This window comes from Schistocerca piceifrons, chromosome 4, assembly GCF_021461385.2.
Source record: "Schistocerca piceifrons isolate TAMUIC-IGC-003096 chromosome 4, iqSchPice1.1, whole genome shotgun sequence".
NCBI lineage: Eukaryota > Metazoa > Arthropoda > Insecta > Orthoptera > Acrididae > Schistocerca > Schistocerca piceifrons.
Genome location: NC_060141.1, coordinates 753,964,546 through 753,986,806, shown reverse-complemented (window position 1 = coordinate 753,986,806; position 22,261 = coordinate 753,964,546). Strand labels below are relative to the sequence as shown.

The window sequence follows — 22,261 nt, the reverse complement described above, 5'->3', positions numbered from 1 at the left end:
TATAGCGCTGGACCCGCAGCTATGTGTCATCGCGCCAGCAACGTATTTCGACAGGAATTTCTTGGGTGCCAAGTACGGAAGGGATCCGCTGCCACATTCTTATGGGGTGAACTGATACCTGAGCGTGGTTCAGCAGCTGACGGCTGCGTCGTCACTTCACGGGGGCTGCCAGTGCACCCTGACTCTTGGGAGTGTGTGCGGTAGTGTCCTGCGTGGTCCAGTGGTCAGGGAATGGGGGATTGTGTTTTTTAGTAGTGACCTTTTGTTTAAACTATATTCCATCGATTTTACCGACCAGTAGGATGCTGTGAATTAAAAAAAAACGCCCCCATACATGTGAAGAATATCGATTTATTTAATTTGCATAAAATTTTTATATCAACATGGTGTTGGCAGTACGATAGTTAAGGGGAGGGTGTGTGTGAATGGCTGACATGGAGCAGAACACTAGGTTAATTTGCATAATTATTATATAAAACACAGTACAATAGTTTAAGGGGGAGGGTGACAAAGAAGAATTCGTCAGAAATGCCGTTCAAGGCATTTGAAATTCGAAAAATGTACCCAAAAATGGTGGAAGGACATAAATAATTACTTAATTTGGTATGAAAGGCAGTACAAGAGATTAAGAAAATGAGGGTGACATGGAAAACCACGTAATAGAACAATCAGTTAAGTTCCGACAAAAGCCAAACATTAGGTTAACGCACCCAGAGTACAGTGCTGAACATGTTTGCCCTAGAGTTGTTTGTGTCTCTGCACTTGAGTCTACTGCATTATTTACGAGTAGTTTGTGGACTATTTACTGTGACCTCAAGCATGTCGGGGTGACTGTTTTGTATCAGTGTAATAAATATACTATGTCAAATAAATTGTTCCACAATAAATAAATCACACTCCTTCCTCTCCCAAGCTGCCCAGAACAAATGGTTCAAATGGCTCTGAGCACTATGCGACTAAACTCCTCAGGTCATCAGTCGCCTAGAACTTAGAACTAATAAATCCAAACTAACCTAAGGACATCACACACATCCATGCCCGAGGCAGGATATGAACCTGCAACCGTAGCGATCGCTCATCTCCAGACTGTAGCGCCTAGAACCGCACTACCACTCTGGCCAGTGGCCCAGAACAGCCTGAGTCATTTTCCTCCTCCAGACCGCCATCTTGGATTATGGCACTGGAGGGAAGACAGTGCCCTCTGGTGGCAGTTCTGTATACTAGGTCAGTTGTACTCCAGACCTCATAGTGGACACACTGGATGGCAGTACTGCCTCAAATTGTTTAAATAAAGAGTGCCTGCAAAATAAAGACTTATGTCCATCCTATGCAGCACAGACTGTCCTTTCCCTGTCAATTCCTAGAAAGAGGTGGCGATCGAATGACTTAAGTAAGTGGAGGTAGCCCAAGTGGCCTATTTTCCCGCCATTTTTTTACGTTAGTGGAGGTAGCCGTGGTGTGTTGTATTGTGCTGATGAGATTTGAACTTCCCACCATTTTCTGGGGAATGGAGGGGAGGGGGGAGGGGAGGGAGTTAGGTTAATTAATTTATCAATTAAATTAAGTAGTCAATCAAACTGACAAGAGTGAGAAGGGCTATTCGAATAAGTCAGAGCTGAAAGTGTACCTGGAGCAGTGAGAGGGTAAATTCTGGGGTGGGGGGTGGGGGAGTAGGGAGGGTGTTGGGGAACAATAGGCTAAGTGCCTATAAATCAAAAGGAAGGATCCTTTTAGCAGAACAATAGTTTAAGGACCAGTAAGTCAAAGGAGAACAGTAGGTTAAGTACCTCTCAATCAGAGGAGAACAATAGGTTTGCCCCTGAGTATATACCTGCCCTTGATGTAGGCAACCCACACTAACAAAATGCTCTGACCCCTGCTTTCCTCTACTACTAACGTTTATGCTCCACTTTCATGTTGTATTCACTAGTCAAGGTTTTATGCAAAGTATATGACAGGTATTCATTTAGTAGTAGTATCATTCATCTGGGGATCACTTTTACAAGGAAATTGGAGATGTCATGGTCTTACAGTTTAAGAGTTGAAAAGGATGGGACAGGTTGTTGGCTGTGGCCTTGTGGTGGGGAATATCCCAGAATTTGCTGTACTTATAGTTGTTTGTAAGTGACAGTTGAAATGATTCTTCAGATTCAAAATTAATGAAACCGACAAACTGCAGCGACGGATTCCTAACTGGAGGAAAGAAGGTCCTATGAGCATTAGTCCGGAAATACACAGTTGCTACGTAGATGACACTGGCGACCACATGCTGTGTGTTCCTTGTCTGCAGCAGGCTGTGTCATTGACGTAGCGTACTGTAAGCTGCAGAATGGCTCGGTATTCATGTTGGGAACAAGCCAAGATGGTGTTTGTGTATGGCCAAGCAAGTGGAAATGGTCGAGAGGCAGCATGGTTATACCAAAACAAGTACCCTTCACAGACACCAACCACATCATCACATGACATTTCAAGCCCTTTTTGAGCTTTTGTGTGATCGTGGATCCTTTCAGACAGACGAACGTGCAGGGAGGCGTCGGTGACATGGACACCAGACCAATCTGTTCCTTACAATATGCTGCATCAATCCCATAGGCTGCAACACACAATGGACGCACGCATGTCGTCGGAGGAACTTTCATTAGTCGACACCATTTACCGTGACAACGAAGCATTTTCAGACATATATTGAAAGGACCTTTCTTCCTCCGTTTCCAGTCAGAAATTCGTCCCTGCACTTTGTCGGTTTTATTAATGTGCACCCTGTATATCTATTATCGTAGAAGTGTAAAGAATAGATCATTATGACACTCACTCGATGTTTGATGACGTGATATCTCTTGGTGGCGAAGAGGTCATGTCTGTTTGAAAATGACCAGAGTGGGGTCGGCTGACATTATACAGTTACTGCAACAGTTATAGCTGATCGAATGCAAAGTTTTGTGCAGATCACAAATTATTTGTTATTCAGTTTACCTTACGACTTGTACTATAAATTTGTGTTATTAAATAATAGTGAAGAAAAACTAGAATGTAGGGACATGTCTCGTTATAGCATACCATGCAGTACACATGTAGGAGCGAGACGTTCATTTGTCTGTGTACTGTATGGCTTGTTTTGGTAAACATAGTGGCTGACCTCTTTACGAGTTTTCTATGCTATATCATGTAAATATGACTGAGGTCAAATCAGTACCGAGCAGAACGGACTGGATAAGCAGGTGGTTGCGGAAAATTTCTTTCAACCAACATCAGCTACTACATGTATAATCTTTTGCAATGAGTTTCAATCTCCTTTAAGGTATAATGATGCAAGCAGCGAGCAGTAATAAAAGTAGTAACCAGCCATATGTGATTCTTCTCACCGCTGTTATTACTGGCGTTGTTGTTAATGGTGCAGTGCAATCAAGTGGAGGTTATAAAGGTGCTGTGCCGCTGCAAGAGTGACATGTCAGTTGGGTTGTTTAGCATACCCCTACGATGCTGTTACATACGATCGCCAGAGACCTATATAGAAGGGAAGCTACCCATATGATCATGCAAATTTAAGAGAAACAGTCTTGCACAAGGGAAAACGTCTTATTAAATGGAAATTACTCGTGGGCCAATTACGAATTAAAATACAGGTACCCAACCTCACACGGATAAATCAGCTTTCGACTCGTCTCACTACAAAAGGACACTAGTTATCCCTATGAAAATGTGGTTTATTGCCATAAGACATCAAACAAATGATTTACCCCCTTCCCAACATACGAACAATTAAAAAGTGGACAAAAAGTTTTCATTAGTAACTATCACCTTGGCACAGGTGGCTGGTTGCAGGAAAGCATAATATGAAACTATATTATGAATACGGAAAATGACTGCGTAAATTATTAGTGATTTGGAGGAAGAACCCCGTGAAAGCAAGTACAAACACCAACAGATGTGTCAAAGTGTATGATGGTAGCAATGAGCTGGCAGCGAGCTTTAAAACAGCACAGTTAAACCCTGATGTAAATTAGCCAGCTTTGTGTCCCCCTAAACTAGGTTATTGCAGCAGCAACTCATGGTTTCCAGACTTACCTGGTTTGAGTGTGGAATACGGCGGCAGTAATGGCTGGGAGTTCTGCGTCCACCTTAGCTTATGCACTGTGCTTCATCTACATCTACATCTACATTTATACTCCGCAAGCCACCCAACGGTGTGTGGCGCAGGGCACTTTACGTGCCACTGTCATTACCTCCCTTTCCTGTTCCAGTGGCGTATGGTTCGCGGGAAGAACGACTGTCTGAAAGCCTCTGTGCGCGCTCTAATCTCTCTAATTTTACATTCGTGATCTCCTCGGGAGGTATAAGTAGGGGGAAGCCATATATTCGATACCTCATCCAGAAACGCACCCTCTCGAAACCTGGCGAGCAAGCTACACCGCGATGCAGAGCGCCTCTCTCGCAGAGTGTGCCACTTTTGTTAAACATCTCCGTAACGCTATCACGGTTACCAAATAACCCTGTGACGAAACGCGCCGCTCTTCTTTGGATCTTCTCTATCTCCTCCGTCAACCCGATCTGGTACGGATCCCACACTGATGAGCAATACTCAAGTATAGGTCGAACGAGTGTTTTGTAAGCCACCTCCTTTGTTGATGGACTACATTTTCTAAGGACTCTCCCAATGAATCTCAACCTGGTACCCGCCCTACCAACGATTAATTTTATAAGATCGTTCCACTTCAAATCGTTCCGCACGCATACTCCCAGTTATTTTACAGAAGTAACTGCTACCAGTGTTTGTTCCGCTATCATATAATCATACAATAAAGGATCCTTCTTTCTATGTATTCGCAATACATTACTTTTGTCTATGTTAAGGGTCAGTTGCCACTCCCTGCACCAAGTGCCTATCCGCTGCAGATCTTCCTGCATTTTGCTACAATTTTCTAATGCTGGAACTTCTCTGTATACTACAGCATCATCCGCGAAAAGCCGCATGGGACTTCCGACACTATCTACTAGGTCATTTATATATATTGTGAAAAGCAATGGTCCCATAACACTCCCCTGTGGCACGCCAGAGGTTACTTTAACGTCTGTAGACGTCTCCCCATTGAGAACAACATGCTGTGTTCTGTTTGCTAAAAACTCTTCAATCCAGCCACACAGCTGGTCTGATATTCCGTAGGCTCTTACTTTGTTTATCAGGCGACAGTGCGGAACTGTATCGAACGCCTTCCGGAAGTCAATAAAAATAGCATCTACCTGGGAGCCTGTATCTAATATTTTCTGGGTCTCATGAACAAATAAAGCGAGTTGGGTCTCACACGATCGCTGTTTCCGGAATCCATGTTGATTCCTACGTAGTAGATTCTGGGTTTCCAAAAACGACATGATACTGGAGCAAAAAACATGCTCTATAATTCTACAACAGATCGACGTCAGAGATATAGGTCTATAGTTTTACGCATCTGCTCGACGACTCTTCTTGAAGACTGGGACTACCTGTGCTCTTTTCCAATCATTTGGAACCTTCCGTTCCTCTAGAGACTTGCGGTACACGGCTGTTAGAAGGGGGGCAAGTTCTTTCACGTACTCTGTGTAGAATCGAATTGGTATCCCGTCAGGTCCAGTGGACTTTCCTCTGTTGCGTGATTCCAGTTGCTTTTCTATTCCTTGGACACTTATTTCGATGTCAGCCATTTTTTCGTTTGTGCGAGGATTTAGAGAAGGAACTGCAGTGCGGTCTTCCTCTGTGAAACAGCTTTGGAAAAAGGTGTTTAGTATTTCAGCTTTACGCGTGTCATCCTCTGTTTCAATGCCATCATCATCCAGGAGTGTCTGGATATGCTATTTCGAGCCACTTACTGATTTAACGTAAGACCAGAACTTCCTAGGATTTTCTGTCAAGTCGGTACATAGAATTTTACTTTCGAATTCACTGAACGCTTCACGCATAGCTCTCCTTACGCTAACTTTGACACCGTTTAGCTTCTGTTTGTCTGAGAGGTTTTGGCTGCGTTTAAACTTAGAGTGAAGCTCTCTTTGCTTTCGCAGTAGTTTCCTAACTTTGTTGTTGTACCACGGTGGGTTTTCCCGTCCCTCACAGTTTTACTCGGCACGTACCTGTCTAAAACGCATTTTACGATTGCCTTGAACTTTTTCCATAAACACTCAACATTGTCAGTGTCGGAACAGAAATTTTCGTTTTGGTCTGTTAGGTAGTCTGAAATCTGCCTTCTATTACTCTTGCTAAACAGATAAACCTTCCTCCCTTTTTTTATATTCCTACTAACTTCCATATTCAAGGATGCTGCAACGGCCTTATGATCACTGATTCCCTGTTCTGTACATACAGAGTCGAAAAGTTCGGGTCTGTTTGTTATCAGTAGCTCCAAGATGTTATCTCCATGAGTCGGTTCTCTGTTTAATTGCTCGAGGTAATTTTCGGATTGTGCACTCAGTATAATGTCACTCGATGCTCTGTCCCTACCACCCGTCCTAAACATCTGAGTGTCCCAGTCTACATCTGGTAAATTGAAATCTCCACCTAAGACTGTAACATGCTGAGAAAATTTATGTGAAATGTATTCCAAATTTTCTCTCAGTTGTTCTGCCACTAATGCTGCTGAGTCGGGAGGTCGGTAACAGGAGCCAATTATTAACCTAGCTCGGTTGTTGAGTGTAACCTCCACCCATAACAATTCACAGGAACTATCCACTTCTATTTCACTACAGGATAAACTACTACTAACAGCGACGAACACTCCACCACCGGTTGCATGCAATCTATCCTTTCTAAACACCGTCTGTACCTGTGTAAAAATTTCGGCAGAATTTATCTCTGGCTTAAGCCAGCTTTCTGTACCTATAACGATTTCAGCTTCGGTGCTTTCTATCAGCGCTTGAAGTTCTGGTACTTGACCAACGCAGCTTCGACAGTTGACAATTACAATACCGATTGCTGCTTGGTCCCCGCATGTCCTGACTTTGCCCTGCACCCGTTGAGGCTGTTGCCCTTTCTGTACTTGCCCAAGGCCATCTAACCTAAAAAAAACCGCCCAGCCCACGCCACACAACCCTTGCTACCCGTGTAGCCGCTTGTTGCGTGTAGTGGACTCCTGACCTATCCAGCGGAACCCGAAACCCCACCACCCTATGGCGCAAGTCGAGGAATCTGCAGCCCACACGGTCGCAGAACCGTCGCAGCCTCTGATTCAGACCCTCCACTCGGCTCTGTACCGAAGGTCGGCAGTCAGTCCTGTCGACGATGCTGCAGATGGTGAGCTCTGCTTTCATCCCGCTAGCGAGACTGGCAATCTTCACCAAATCAGATAGCCGCCGGAAGCCAGAGAGGATTTCCTCGGATCCATAGCGACACACATCATTGGTGCCGACATGAGCGACCACCTGCAGATGGGTGCACCCTGTACCCTTCATGGCATCCGGAAGGACCCTTTCCACATCTGGAATGACTCCCCCTGATATGCACACGGAGTGCACCTTGGTTTTCTTCCCCTCTCTTGCTGCCATATCCCTAAGGGGCCCCATTACGCGCCTGACGTTGGAGCTCCCAACTAACAGTAAGCCCACCCTCTGTGACCGCCCGGATCTTGCAGACTGAGGGTCAACCTCTGGAACAGGACAAGCAGCCATGTCAGACCGAAGATCAGTATCAGCCTGAGACAGAGCCTGAAACCGGTTCGTCAGACAAACTGGAGAGGCCTTCCGTTCAGCCCTCCCGAATGTCTTTCGCCCCCTGCCACACCTCGGGACGACCTCCCACTCTACCACAGGTGAGGGATCAGCCTCAATGCGGACAGTATCCCGGGCAACCACAGTCGTAGTCCGATCGGGGGATGCGTGGGACGAGCTGACCTTCCCCGACAAACCCCCATCCGGAACCCCACAGTGATGCCCATTGGCAACAGCCTCAAGCTGTGTGACCGAAGCCAACACTGCCTGAAGCTGGGAGCGAAGGGATGCCAACTCAGCCTGCATCCGAACACAGCAGTTGCAGTCCCTATCCATGCTAAAAACTGATGTGCAAAGAACGTCTGAACTAATCTACAGAGAGCACAAACAAATCGACACAAAATTTAAACGGTTATTAAAATACAAGATTGCATAGTAAATGCAGTAATGCTGCTACTTGCGCACTGCTGACACACTGCTCGGCGGCGGATGGAGACTACGCGATTTTACACTATTCAGGTACTAAAACGCGATGCTACAACTCTCAAATACTATAATACGCCCGAAATTTATGAATTAAACAATGCAAGTACCAAAAACACGCAAATATATTAAGAATTAAACTATGTAACAAATGGTTGAGCTAGGAGTATACGACTTGCTGCTGCAGCTGCTTATCCAACGACGGCAGGGAGCACACTGACTGTGACCAACCGCCACTGACCGTTCAAAACAAAAACAGAAGACAAACGACTACGCGAATTTACACTATTCAGGTACTAAAACGCGATGCTACAACTCCCAAATACTATAATACGCCCGAAATTTATGAATTAAACAACGCAAGTACCAAAAACACGCAAAGAAATTATAAATTAAACTGTGTAACAAATGAGTGAGCTAGGAGTATACGACTTGCTGCTGCAGCTGTTTATCCAACGACGGCAGGTGCTTTCTATCAGCGCTTGAAGTTCCGGTACTTTACCAACGCAGCTTCGACAGTTTACAATTACAATACCGATTGCTGCTTGGTCCCCGCATGTCCTGACTTTGCCCTGCACCCGTTGAGACATCCATCTCGGTAGTTGTCTCCAAGGGCCCATCGATCTCTCTGAAGCAAGTACTTTCTTCAGCCTCCCGACAGTACATCTTTTCTTTCTGGTCTTCCTGAAGTAAGCGTTCTCTGACTTTACATTTTTCCAATAAAAAATAATGGCCACCACCAGGTGACAAAATGGTCTTTGCCTTCTTTGCTGAATTTCCACCAGCAGTAACCATGAATACCATTTTGACTCTGATCCAGATTTCATAAGCAATCACAAATCGGCGCAAAAAATCTTGCGGATTGCAATTAAACATCTCCAGACATTGTGCTGGAGTGATATGACAGACGCACTTTTCATCGAATGTGAGCAACCATAGCATCCACATCGCACACAGCATTTTCCCAACCAATTCTTCACGAGGGATGTTATGCACTCACTCAGTTGAAATGCCGAACAGTCTCAGGTCTTGCATTACCATATCACAAATTTTGACAATTGTTTCCTTTCTGGAGACCTCAAGTGGACGGTCAGAGCGTGTGTCATCTTGGTGCTTGTTCAAAAATGGTTCAAATGGTTCTGAGCTCTATGGGACTTAACATTTGATGTCATCAGTCCCCTAGAACTTAGAACTACTTAAACCTAACTTACCTAAGGACATCACACACATCCATGCCCGAGGCAGGATTCGAACATGCGACCGTAGCAGTCGCGCGGTTCCAGACTGAAGCGCCTAGAACCGCTCGGCCACACTGGCCGGCTTGGTGCTTGTCCTTCCACATTTAAAATCATCAGTTCACAAGTAAATGGTCTTCAGTGATAGTGCAGAGTCCATGTGAACTTCATTCAGTTCTGTTTTGATTTGTGTGGGAGTCCAAACATTCAAATGTAAATGTTTTATAACAGCACAAAACTCGGTTTTCCCCATTTTCAATCGCAGTCGACGCAATGACCATCTTCTTTTTCCTTTATTGTTATTTCCCTCCCCAAAATGGGGCGGGCTGGCAGCGGCATAATATGCCACTCTTCAGCCAAGAGAGTTACAGAGAAAACATAGTCAAATGAGAAAATAACACATAACAGAGAATGGTATAAAGTGATGAATAAACAAGAACGAAAATAGATGAGCAGAAACGGTAGATTTAAAAACTACATAGACGAGAGCCATACACACATGTGGGGAATGAACACTGTGAGTCGACACGAAAACAAAGAAACATCACAGTGGGAACACAAATGAATAACGCTGGCGACACTGCTGGTGCTAGTGGAACGTAGCACTGCACACAGCACTGGAGTAATACTGACACTACAACGAAAACGTTAAAAATCACTGCACCAATGGGGACCTACCATCGGGTGAAGGGGGAGGGGGGAAGAAAATGGGGGGAGAGACGGTAGGAGGAAACCAGGAGAGGGTAGGAGGGGGGCAGTGGAGGGGAGAAGGAATGGAGTTGAAAGCCCAGGGGGGTGAAAAGGAAAAATAAGGTGTTCGGCAGGGGATAAGGAGTATGGAGGGAAGTGGGAGAGGTAGGGAGAGAGGGAGCCCTGAGGAGGGGGAGGGGAGAAGGAGGGATCTGATAGGAGGGGTAGATGGAAGGCACGAGGACACCATCTGGGAAGGGTAGTTGTTGGAAGCCACCTTGGGCGAGGGTATGGAGGATGTGGAGATGAAGACCAGGTGGGACACTGTGGTACAGGTGCGGCAGTGGTCTAGGATGGGAGAGGATGGGGAAGCCAAAGGATGGGGGGGGGGGGATCCAGTTTGCGGGAGACATATAGGATCCACATTCGTTCTAGGAACAGGAGGAGATGCGGGAAGGGAATCAGATCACAAAGGATCTGCATGGGGATGGGAGACGGATGCAAAAAGCGAGGCAGAGTGCATGGTACTCAAAGATTTGAAGGAGTTATAGTAGTTGGGGAGGGGGGGTGGAGATCCAAGTGGGGTGGGCATAACATAGGATGGGGCGGGTGAAGGACATAGGCATGTAGGATAGTGGAAGGGTCTAATTCTCATGTTTGACCAGAGAGGAATGTGAGAAGATGGAGACAGTTATGTGCCTTGGCTTGGACTGTGAGGAGATGGAGGGGGGGTCCAGGAAAGGTGGCGGTCAAGGGTGATGCCAAGATACTTGAGGGTGGGATTGAGGGCAATGGGGTGGCCACAGATAGTAAGGTAGAAATCTAGGAGGCGGAAGGAGGGAGTGGTGCAGCCTACGATGATTGCCTGGGTCTTGGAGGGATTGATCTTAAGGAGTCATTGGTTGCACCATGCGGTGAACAGGTCAAGGTGGGACTGGAGGAGGCGCTGGGAACTTTGAAGGGAGGGGCAAGAGTAAGGAAGATGGTATCATAGGCATATTGCAGGAGATGGACATGTTGGGAGATGCGGCATGTCCACCGTGTATAAGAGGTAGAGAAGAGGTGAAAGGACAGAGCCTTGGGGCATGCCAGCAGAGTGGTAGAAGGTGTAGGAGTTGGAGTTGTGGATGGTAACACAGGAGGGGCAGTGAGAGAGGAAGGAGGTGAACATAGTTGATGGGGAGGGCGTAAGTCTGGAGTTTGAAGAGGAGGCCGGGATGCCATTCATGGTCATAGGTGTGTTCAAGGTCAAGGGACACAAAGATGGTGGAGCGACGGGAATTGAGGTGAGTGGAAAGGAGGTGTGTCAGGTGGAGGAGGAGATCATTGGCAGAGAAGGAAGGTCGGAAGCCACCTTGGGTCAGGGGAAGGAGGCGGTTCTGGTGGAGGTGGTGATGAATGCCAAGGGCTCCAGGACCTTACTGAAGACCAACGTGAGACTGATAGGGGGTTTGGCAGGTTTGGGAAAGATAAGGCTCTGGGAAGTCTCCCACAGGTCAGGATAGAAGCCGGTGGAGAGGATAACATTATAGAGGGTGGCTAGGACTGCGGGAAGGAGAGGGGGCTTCTTTGAGGAGGCGGTATGTAATACGATCATGACTGGGAGCCATGTTGCGTTTGTGTGACAATGGGGGTTTTGAGATCAGATGGTGGTGTGGCCTCCAAGTACTGGAAGCTAGGAGTAAGTGGGGCGAGAGAGGTGGCAGTGCAGTCCTGGATGTCAGGGAAGAGGGAGTAATCAAATCTGGTATCGTCAGGTATAGAAAGGACGTCAGATAGGTGGGATTGTCTGGGAAAGGGTGGTCATCGTGTAGGAGAGGATAGTGGGGAGAAGGTTTCGTGCCAGTAAGGCGATGGAAAGCTGACCAGTACTTGGATGAGAATAGGCAGTGAAGCATTAAGTCAGGTGTATGTGTGTCGCCAGGCTCGGCATTTATTGGCCGCAAGCAAGTTTCTTATATGGCATTGGAGTTGCCGGTGGTGGAGGAGTGTGACCCAGTCCCAGGTACGGAGGAACGAGCGTTAACCGCGACGGTATTTGTGGAGGAGGAGTACGGCCTGTGGTGGTAAGGTAGGACAGTGAGGGTGGATGACTTTGGTGGGGAAGTGCGTCTCGACAGCCTCCAAAAAAGTCCGGTGGAGGAAGGAAGTGGCATGGGTGATGTCATCAGAGTGCTGGTAGGTGAGAGGGTGGCGTCAGACCTGGGTATAGATGGTATCCCAGTAGGGATCCCATTTGGCACGGGAGTGATCATGGACGAGTCTCGGGGGGTGGGTCTGGGTCGTGGGCAGAGTGAGGGCGAGGTCTGCCTGATAGGGTGAGCAGGACGGAAAGGTGATCGCTATCTATAGAGTCAAGGACAGCTGCAGTAATGCGCCCAAGGAGGTTTGGGGAGGCAAGGATTACGTCGGGATTCTGGGCGGTTATGTTGAGGGAGAGGGAGGAGGTCACCTTGTAGGGTGGGAATAAACCGATGCCACCACCGTAACTGTGCGGGTGTCCGGCTGTGGATGTTGATGTCGGCGGCAATCACAAGGAGGAGAAGGTGCAGTCTATGTGGGCGAGGAAATCATATGGGACCGGGGTATTAGGGCGGATATAAACGATGGCACAGGTGACGGTAAGGCCAGGGAAGAAGAGACTGAGGATCAGGTATTCGGTAGGATCATTGAAGAGAGGTTGAGGCCGAACAGGGGGATGGCGGAGGTGGCCAATGGCAACTCCGCCACGCGCAACAGGAAGGGGATTTAGATCGTTGTGAACAAATAACTTTTCACTGTACATAGTTGAAATTCTTTATAAGATCCTTGGAATAATCAAGCGTACCAAACTTGAAGCCGGAACAAAAACGTTCAATTCTTTCATGGAAATTAACCATACTTACCTCGTATTCCATAACAAACTACAGTACAGTGGGTGTCCCTACCTGGAGCTACTCTCGTGTTTGTTATTGCGCCTGGATCAGGCAGTACACAGCCTGATGCGTCGTGTTCCGGTGCCACTACACTTGCTGAGCTATTGTACTGGCGCCCCCACTGACAGCTGCTCTGGTGCTGTTGCAGCTGGAGGAGCAGGTGCACAACGTGCTGCCGCGGGTGCCGGTGCCGCTGCAGGAGGCGGTGGTGCGCCTGCTGAGCCGCGACACGCGCCAGCGGCCCACCGCCCAGCTGCTGTCCCTCATCAAGTACTTCAGGTGAGTGCTCGCTGCCGCCCCGTCAACCTCTGCGGCCCGCTCACCACCGGCGGTCTGCATCTCTTAAAAGGCTAGGTGCAAATTGAGACGCATATAGCGCGCGTGGCGCGACGCAGCGCAGCGCGCGTTTTTGTAACTTCACAGGTTCAAATGGGACCGCGCAAATTGTGACGCGACGCGACTCGGACGCGACACGCGCCTGCGCCAGGTCGCGCGGCGTTGCGGTTGAGGCACAGTTTCTCGCGCCGCGCGTCGCGCGTGCCTCGCTAGCACTGTGGGGAATTTGAGGCGGCGAGCGGAAAAGTAGCCCGGCCGTATGCTCACATCGGAACGGCGCATATGAGCAGTGGTAGTGTTGCGAATACGATAAATATTGCCTTACTTTATACTAAATTTTATTGCCTTTGGGTAGTGTTTCGTTTTTCACCATTTAAGCGCTCCAGCTTTCTTCGTTAGTTCATTATACTTTTCTGTTATTTCTATCGGTACAGTTTTGCTTTGTATTGTTTTTCTTCTGTCAATAAAAATGCATACTTCAGTAACTAGTCAGCCATTGGCCGCTGGAATTGTATCACATGCCCCCGCGATGTTGTCAGATCGCAAGAAGGGACAGAGGGTAGTGAATAAGGAAACAAGGAATATTATAAAATTATTTGATAAAGAAGCAAGGCAGGAGAGGAAAACAAGGTTATCACTTCGCTTCCTAATATGCTGGCGTATCTGTACGATATGTTACAAAAATTTATAAAATGATAATCTCCGCAGGTGCGATCCCTTTGTGCTCCTGGTAAAATGCGTCCAAGATCTGAAGTATAGAAGTCTCACTGTGATAACTTGGATATGGATGTAATAATATAATACGACACACTGTACTACATGCATGTAACATCACATATCCACTGCAAGCTAGAAACAGTCGAAAAGCAGTCACAAATAACAATGTTTTAATTGGTTCGCCGTGGTGAGAAAAAGCATTTCAATTGTTGCATGCACATTATAATCATCAATAAACTAATTATATAACATGCTACACAAATGAAGAAAATGGTCGGTATTATTACGAAAGTGGGAATATCCTAAAAGAGTGTTATGATTAGATATACACTCCTGGAAATGGAAAAAAGAACACATTGACACCGGTGTGTCAGACCCACCATACTTGCTCCGGACACTGCGAGAGGGCTGTACAAGCAATGATCACACGCACGGCACAGCGGACACACCAGGAACCGCGGTGATGGCCGTCCAATGGCGCTAGCTGCGCAGCATTTGTGCACCGCCGCCGTCAGTGTCAGCCAGTTTGCCGTGGCATACGGAGCTCCATCGCAGTCTTTAACACTGGTAGCATGCCGCGACAGCGTGGACGTGAACCGTATGTGCAGTTGACGGACTTTGAGCGAGGGCGTATAGTGGGCATGCGGGAGGCCGGGTGGACGTACCGCCGAATTGCTCAACACGTGGGGCGTGAGGTCTCCACAGTACATCGATGTTGTCGCAAATTAGGGACACTGTTGCTCCTGGGGTATCGGCGAGGACCATTCGCAACCGTCTCCATGAAGCTGGGCTACGGTCCCGCACACCGTTAGGCCGTCTTCCGCTCACGCCCCAACATCGTGCAGCCCGCCTCCAGTGGTGTCGCGACAGGCGTGAATGGAGGGACGAATGGAGACGTGTCGTCTTCAGCGATGAGAGTCGCGTCTGCCTTGGTGCCAATGATGGTCGTATGCGTGTTTGGCGCCGTGCAGGTGAGCGCCACAATCAGGACTGCATACGACGGAGGCACACAGGGCCAACACCCGGCATCATGGTGTGGGGAGCGATCTCCTACACTGGCCGTACACCACTGGTGATCGTCGAGGGGACACTGAATAGTGCACGGTACATCCAAACCGTCATCGAACCCATCGTTCTACCATTCCTAGACCGGCAAGGGAACTTGCTGTTCCAACAGGACAATGCACGTCCGCATGTATCCCGTGCCACCCAACGTGCTCTAGAAGGTGTAAGTCAACTACCCTGGCCAGCAAGATCTCCGGATCTGTCCCCCATTGAGCATGTTTGGGACTGGATGAAGCGTCGTCTCACGCGGCCTGCACGTCCAGCACGAACGCTGGTCCAACTGAGGCGCCAGGTGGAAATGGCATGGCAAGCCGTTCCACAGGACTACATCCAGCATCTCTACGATCGTCTCCATGGGAGAATAGCAGCCTGCATTGCTGCGAAAGGTGGATATACACTGTACTAGTGCCGACATTGTGCATGCTCTGTTGCCTGTGTCTATGTGCCTGTGGTTCTGTCAGTGTGATCATGTGATGTATCTGACCCCAGGAATGTGTCAATAAAGTTTCCCCTTCCTGGGACAATGAATTCACGGTGTTCTTATTTCAATTTCCAGGAGTGTATTTAATTTGTTGAAATGGACTGCAGACAAAGGCAGATCTACTTTCATGACAATGTTTTTCAAACTTCAACTCACAAGGCAAACATGGCTAGCTTGTGCATTCCTCCCCTGGTAACAATACACTGACCATTCTGTTGGCCTCGAGGGATTAGCCGAGCGGTCTCAGGCGCTGCAGTCATGGACTGTGCGGCTGGTCGCGGCGGAGGTTCGAGTCCTCCCTCTGGCATGGGGGTGTGTGTTTGTCCGTAGGATAATTTAGGTTAAGTAGTGTGTAAGCTTAGGGACTGATGACGTTAGCAGTTAAGTCCCATAAGAATTCACACACATTTTTTGAACATTCTGTTTTGCGACAGATGAATTGTTTATTTTTATCAATAACAACCAATTTATTCGCGATCACACATTGTCAGTTTGGCAAGCCGTAGGTGAGTAACCAGTATCTGGCATGTGCCTATCATTCCGCCTGAAGGAACGCTCGTCATTATTTTAATACTGCTCAGATCAAGAGGAGGAATAAAATCCTTTGGCAAGTTTCCATTCCAGTTGCTCAGTGTTAAAAATACGATGGTTTACGGGGATTCTACCAAAATTCCAACAGAGTTGGCAATCTATTTTTGTGTGAGTTGTTAAGCTTTTCTCATTCGAAGAAGCATCACCGTTTGTGAGTAACGGCCACATTCCTCTTGGTGACTGGTTTAATTGTACTTTCGCCGGGCCAAGTGGCCGCGCGGTTCTGGCGCTGCAGTCTGGAACCGCGAGACCGCTACGGTCGCAGGTTCGAATCCTGCCTCGGGCATGGATGTGTGTGATGTCCTTAGGTTAGTTAGGTTTAACTAGTTCTAAGTTCTAGGGGAATAATGACCTCAGCAGTTGAGTCCCATAGTGCTCAGAGCCAATTGTACTTTCTTTGTCAGAGTGTAATTTGCCAAAGTCATTTCACAGCAGCTATTGAGACAGAATTCCGAAATGGAGTGCCTCATAAAACAAGTAATTGGCAATCACAGAGGTCAATAGCTTACGGAAAACCTCATAGTGTCGGTTTCCAGGAACATAAAAGAAGAAATTTCATGTTTATTTTCATATTAGCAAGCTCTTGTTTCGCTATCTGTCGATAACTCTTAAAAAATTAGTCACTGAAATGAAATAAATAAAAAGGGAAGTATAAGTACTGATATATAGATAAGTACTGATATATGGATAAAAAAGTTCCATGTGTTTAAGAATTGGCAAAACACTCTCCTCCTTGCGTGCTTTCGTTTCGATGTCTCGAGCGGTATAGGACATATGAAAGATGTTGCGAGTGTTTCATTCTCGCGGGCGTGAGATCGGAAGTGAGCGCGCTACTTGGGATCCATTTTTTTCTCGAGATCGTAAGCAGATAGAGACCTCCTCCCAAGTCTAAACAAAAATTCAACATGTGAGCTAAATCTCATACGCAGCAACATATGTTGTAATATGCACCAAACGCAAAATCATAGCGACCCCTAATTTTCGATGCAAACTGTTGAGTTTTGCGTAGTGTCATACTAAAATGTGTACATCACAATAAGAATGGTCATTAGCGAGATCATTGACACTTGGGTCGGAAGCTGACATATAACGCTACAAGTAAGACAAAAATAAAATATTTTCAGTGAATAGTTTCTGTAAAATCGTTTGAGGAAGATAACAGGTTGCGCGCGCTTCGGTTCTATCAGCGTAGAGCGTCGCCAGTCGGCGCGTGCGAAGTATGGTGTACGCGTCGCAATATGTTCTGCACCCGTGCGGCACGTACGTGTCGCGCTGTAGTGTCGTGTCACGTCACACGTGTTATACGCGTCTCAGTTTGCGCCTAGCCTTAAAGCTGTCCTCCTACGGGGCGTTTTTCATCGTGCAGCACGCCACGCCAGGATTACATTGCGGCTGGTGCTCGCTAGAAACTAGTTGACGCCTCACACAGAACACCTTTCCTCCGGTCGATTTCCGGCTGCAGCGGCTTCCAGCGGCAGTTGTCAGCTGTATCTGGCTTGCAAATTTTATGAAAATGGATGGGCCTAAAATTGCTACGTTCGTTCTATTAATACGCACATTTCCTCTCTTGTCCGTGTATAAGTGATGTCTGTAGTATATATAAATAAAAAATTCAACATCCATTAACGTGTTATAAGGCAGAAAGTGTAGTCGAATATATCGATCTCCACATTTCGCCCAGAATCTCGCCTGCTTTGTGGAAGTTCTCCAGTTCTAAGGTGCGTTCTCAGTAATATGCTGTTAATAAGTGTTGTGAGGCCTGCCAGCTCTCATTTCAAAGTAGACATTCGGCTTTCCACTTTTTTTAAAAACACTTCTTCATGTGGCATTGGTCACTAATAATATGCCCCATAAGCAGTTCTCTTTGAAGTGATTTATGGCGTATGTAATCATTTTCACCCATTCCACTGCCGTGTGAAATAATAAGAATGGATTACACTTTGCCTTCACTGCCCTTTATAGATGCTGCAAAAGCCTCACAAGATAAAAACCTTTTGAAAGCGTCAGAATGAGATGTCGCCGTAGACAGCGCAAGACTACACTGGTCTTGCAGTTTGATTCCAAAGACTACAGGTGACTCTGACTACAATCACTTTAGCTTGTAAGCCTTCCACTTGTCTACCTAGCCATGCATCAACTAATTTGATTCTGCCCTATGACAGTGGTTGTTGTTGCTATCCTGCATTCGAGGTTATCACTTTTATCAGAATTTTACATAAAACTTGAATATTCAGAAAAATTTAATGATAGGGTGGCCCTCTCGTTATTGTAGTCAGTTGTTGATGGGTGGTTAATATATCAACAAGGGATTAATCTTTTATAAAAAAAATTGACAAAAGTTTGTTAATCATGAAATAGGACAAACAAAACTGAAATGTGGTAATGGTAGTGACACACCACCATCACAATAGTAATCCGTTGTAGTTGCTACATATTTTATTACAATGAAAAGCATTATAAATTCACGAACACAATGATACAGGAAACTGCCTTACAAGGCCAGATCACTTGGACCAAAAACAAATAAATTTATTTAACCGGAAGAAGACCCATAAAACTTGAAATCTCAATATGACTACGTAAATATACGCAGGTAAAGCTTTACTTAAATGGTACAAATGTCCATACAATTCCCATCAGAACTCTCATTACTTCTAATCAGTTAAGGAACAGATTAAGCGTAAGAACACAGATCTTTTAAGATTTCACTAGCCAATTTCCTAAACTAAACTATATCCAAATAACTAAAACAATTAAGGAAGTGCTTTAAGTTTACTAACTCAGTTGATTTACCAACAGTATTCTTAGAATGATTACAACTACAATATGCCCATATGACAATACCCCTAAAATGAGGTTGCTTCAATATTACCTGTGAATTAGGGATGGACGAGAGCAGACAAAGGATTCAAATCAATACGAGAGATCGACGAGACAGGAAATGACATAGAAATGTACTTAACTTTTCACTGCAACTGAACTTGAGATGCTAGAATGCTCCACCGGAAAAATGGAATCACGCAACAGTGACAACATAGCCCAAGATGTAAAGGAGAGGACAGGGCCTAAAATATCTCTCTGCGCCCGCGGTGCTCTGCTCCCAGTATGCTCGCGTCGACCGCTTCCAATTGTCTGTAACACAACACACATCAAAGGCAGACAATATTCAGAGACAGCAACTACACAATCTTATCTAAAGAACAGGTGATCAGTACAACTGTGTAGAAACAAATTAGCCTTCGTGAGGTACTTGGCCGGTGCCAGCCCTTAAACTGTGGTTAATAAGTTCGCTAAAAATCATGCCTTAAAGTTAAGATGACCAGACTTATCTCGGCGAACATTTACACGCCAAACTACCAAATGAACTACGAGGTAGAATAGAGGACGTATCTCGGCTTGTCTTGAAACGCCAGAGCCGTACTCACTCACTACTCGTTGCACTTCTAGCTACGTCTTTAATCACACTTCATGTCGGTTGGTTGGGCGTAGCCACACTTCCTGAACTGCCGTCAAGACAGTTAGTCACGACACCAAGGTAAGTGATCGACAACTAAAACAATTCCAAAGGAGTTTTAGTACACTGGCATATCCAATTAAGCAGCACGCAACCCACAGAAGCAACTCGGCGACTCCAATTCAATCGGCCGGCGTAGCTTATAACAGACTCGAAGGAGCTTGTCCTTCCTACCCCTAGGACAACCAAATCACCATGGGCGGTCGATCTGCACTCACGACTCAACACGCCGTAGCCGCTGGCCCCGCTCCTTCGTTGTCCGACTCGTCCTCTTGCCGTCCTATCTACGCACACAGTCGCACGTGAACAATTGGCAACGCAAACAGAAGCAACAAATAATTAGCACTCCACTGGGTGGCGTATGTTTGGCAAAGTCTAAAGTTTATGTGTTTAATCTATGTATCCTTGCTCAAAATATGGATTACGCAATCTGAAATTATCTAACGCAGAATAGACTTTGATGGATCTATTCTACATATAAGTTATACTACGTTAGTACAGCTGAGAACAAGTGGCGAGACTGTGAAGCTATTTGTGCTAACAAGCTGGTGCAGCAGTACTACACTCATTTCTCGACGTGTAGCACGGCCCCAAGTGACGCTCGTGCCGCTATCATCTGCAAAGTAGCGATTTGCGGCGCCTGTAATTCGTTATCACGGGGACGAAAAATACAAAGTCGTGGCTGGCAATCTGTTAGACGGAACAGAGTTACTCTCTAACGGAGCTCTGAAATCTCAGCAGATTCCAGCGTGTGACACTCCCACACGCCAGTCATTCCGTGGACCAACTTCACTCACTTACACGGCAGCGTACACAAGGAGACCAAATGTCAAGGCGGCAGGCCTGACACCAGTAAGATTGTCCTCGGCACAGCGAGTTGTCCGAGATGACTGAGTTCTAAACTGCCGGTACGGCTACCCAGTCATGACCAGCGCCTGTGCGAAGTTACGCTCACGACGAGTGTCCCAAGTGCAACCGACACACTCATAACGAGAGTCAAGACTAGAGTCACCTCTGCAGACCGGAGTCCAAATCAGAAACCCTCTTCCATCAAAACTCCATAAACTGCTAAGGTGCACCACCACAACCGCTCCCACACTGGTGTTGTGCCAATCACAAGATTCTACGAGTGTCACGTCTCCTCTCTGACTCGTCAGCTCTACCTCCTGGCCAATCCTTCCCCGCTGGAGAAGCAGCCAACTCTGACTCGCAAATTTCCACACAGCGAGGAGAATACATGGCGCTCCCGAATACTGTTTCCCATGGCCACTTTAGGCAGCATGTTTTGAGAGTTTTAGTTTACGCCTAAAATGAGCAATAGATTTGTCACAGAGATCATTATCATGGGCGAAATGTTACAGCATATCCATCCAAGGTCCACGGCTAAACCAAGAGAAGTGCTTTTCTGTCCCAACACGTACACTACTGGCCATTAAAATTGCTACACCAAGAAGAAATGCAGATGATAAATGGGTATTCATTGGACAAATATATTATACTAGAACTGACATGTGATTACATTTTCACGCAATTTGGGTGCATAGATCCTGAGAAATCAGTACCCAGAACAACCACCTCTGGCCGTAATAACGGCCTTGATACGCCTGGGCATTGAGTCAAACAGAGCTTGGATGGCGTGTACAGGTACAGCTGCCCATGCAGCTTCAACACGATATCACAGTTCATCAAGAGTAGTAACTGGCGTATTGTGACGAGCAAGTTCCTCGGCCACCATTGACCAGACGTTTTCAATTTGTGAGAGATCTGGAGAATGTGCTGACCAGGGCAGCAGTCGAACATTTTCTGTATCCAGAAAGGCCCGTACAGGACTTGCAACACGCGGTCGTGCATTATCCTGCTGAAATGTAGGGTTTCGTAGGGATCTAATGAAGGGTAGAGCCACGCGTCGAAACACAACTGAAATTTAGCGTCTACTGTTCAAAGTGCCGCCAATGCGAACAAGAGGTGACCGAGACGTGTAACCATCACACCGGGTAATACGCCAGTATGGCGATGACGATTACACGCTTCCAATGTGCGTTCACCCCGAAGTCGCCAAACACGGATGCGACCATCGTGATGCTGTAAACAGAACCTGGATTCATCCTAAAAAATGACGTTTTGCCATTCGTGCACCCAGGTTCGTCGTTGAGTACACCATCGCAGGCGCTCCTGTCTGCGATGTAGCGTCAAGGGTGACCGCAGCAATGGTCTCCGAGCTGATGGTCCTTGCTGCTGCATACGCCGTCGAACTGTTGGTGCAGATGGTTGTTATCTTGCAAACGTCCCCATCTGTTGACTCAGGGATCGAGACGTGGCTGCACGATCCGTTACAGCCAAGCGGATAAGATGTCTGTCATCTCGACTGCTAGCGATACGAGGACATTGGGATCCAGTACGGCGTTCCGTATTACCCTCCTGCACCCACCGATTCCATATTCTGCTAACAGTCATTGGATCTCGACCAACGCGAGCAGCAATGTCGCGACACGATAAACCGCAATCGCGACAGGCTACAATCCGACCTTTGTCAATGTCGGAAACGTGATGGTACGCATTTCTCCTC

The 22,261-nt window shown here is 46.8% G+C and overlaps 1 protein-coding gene across 1 annotated transcript in view; it reads left to right on the top strand.

Moving 5' to 3' along the window:
- The window catches only part of LOC124796150 (SCY1-like protein 2), a 404,810-nt gene that overhangs the window by 46,546 nt on the left and 336,003 nt on the right, over positions 1-22,261 (top strand). Inside the window, exon 3 of the mRNA XM_047260241.1 lies at positions 13,140-13,270. Within this exon, the coding sequence (XP_047116197.1) occupies positions 13,140-13,270 (131 nt within the window). The remainder of the gene's footprint in view (positions 1-13,139; positions 13,271-22,261) is intronic.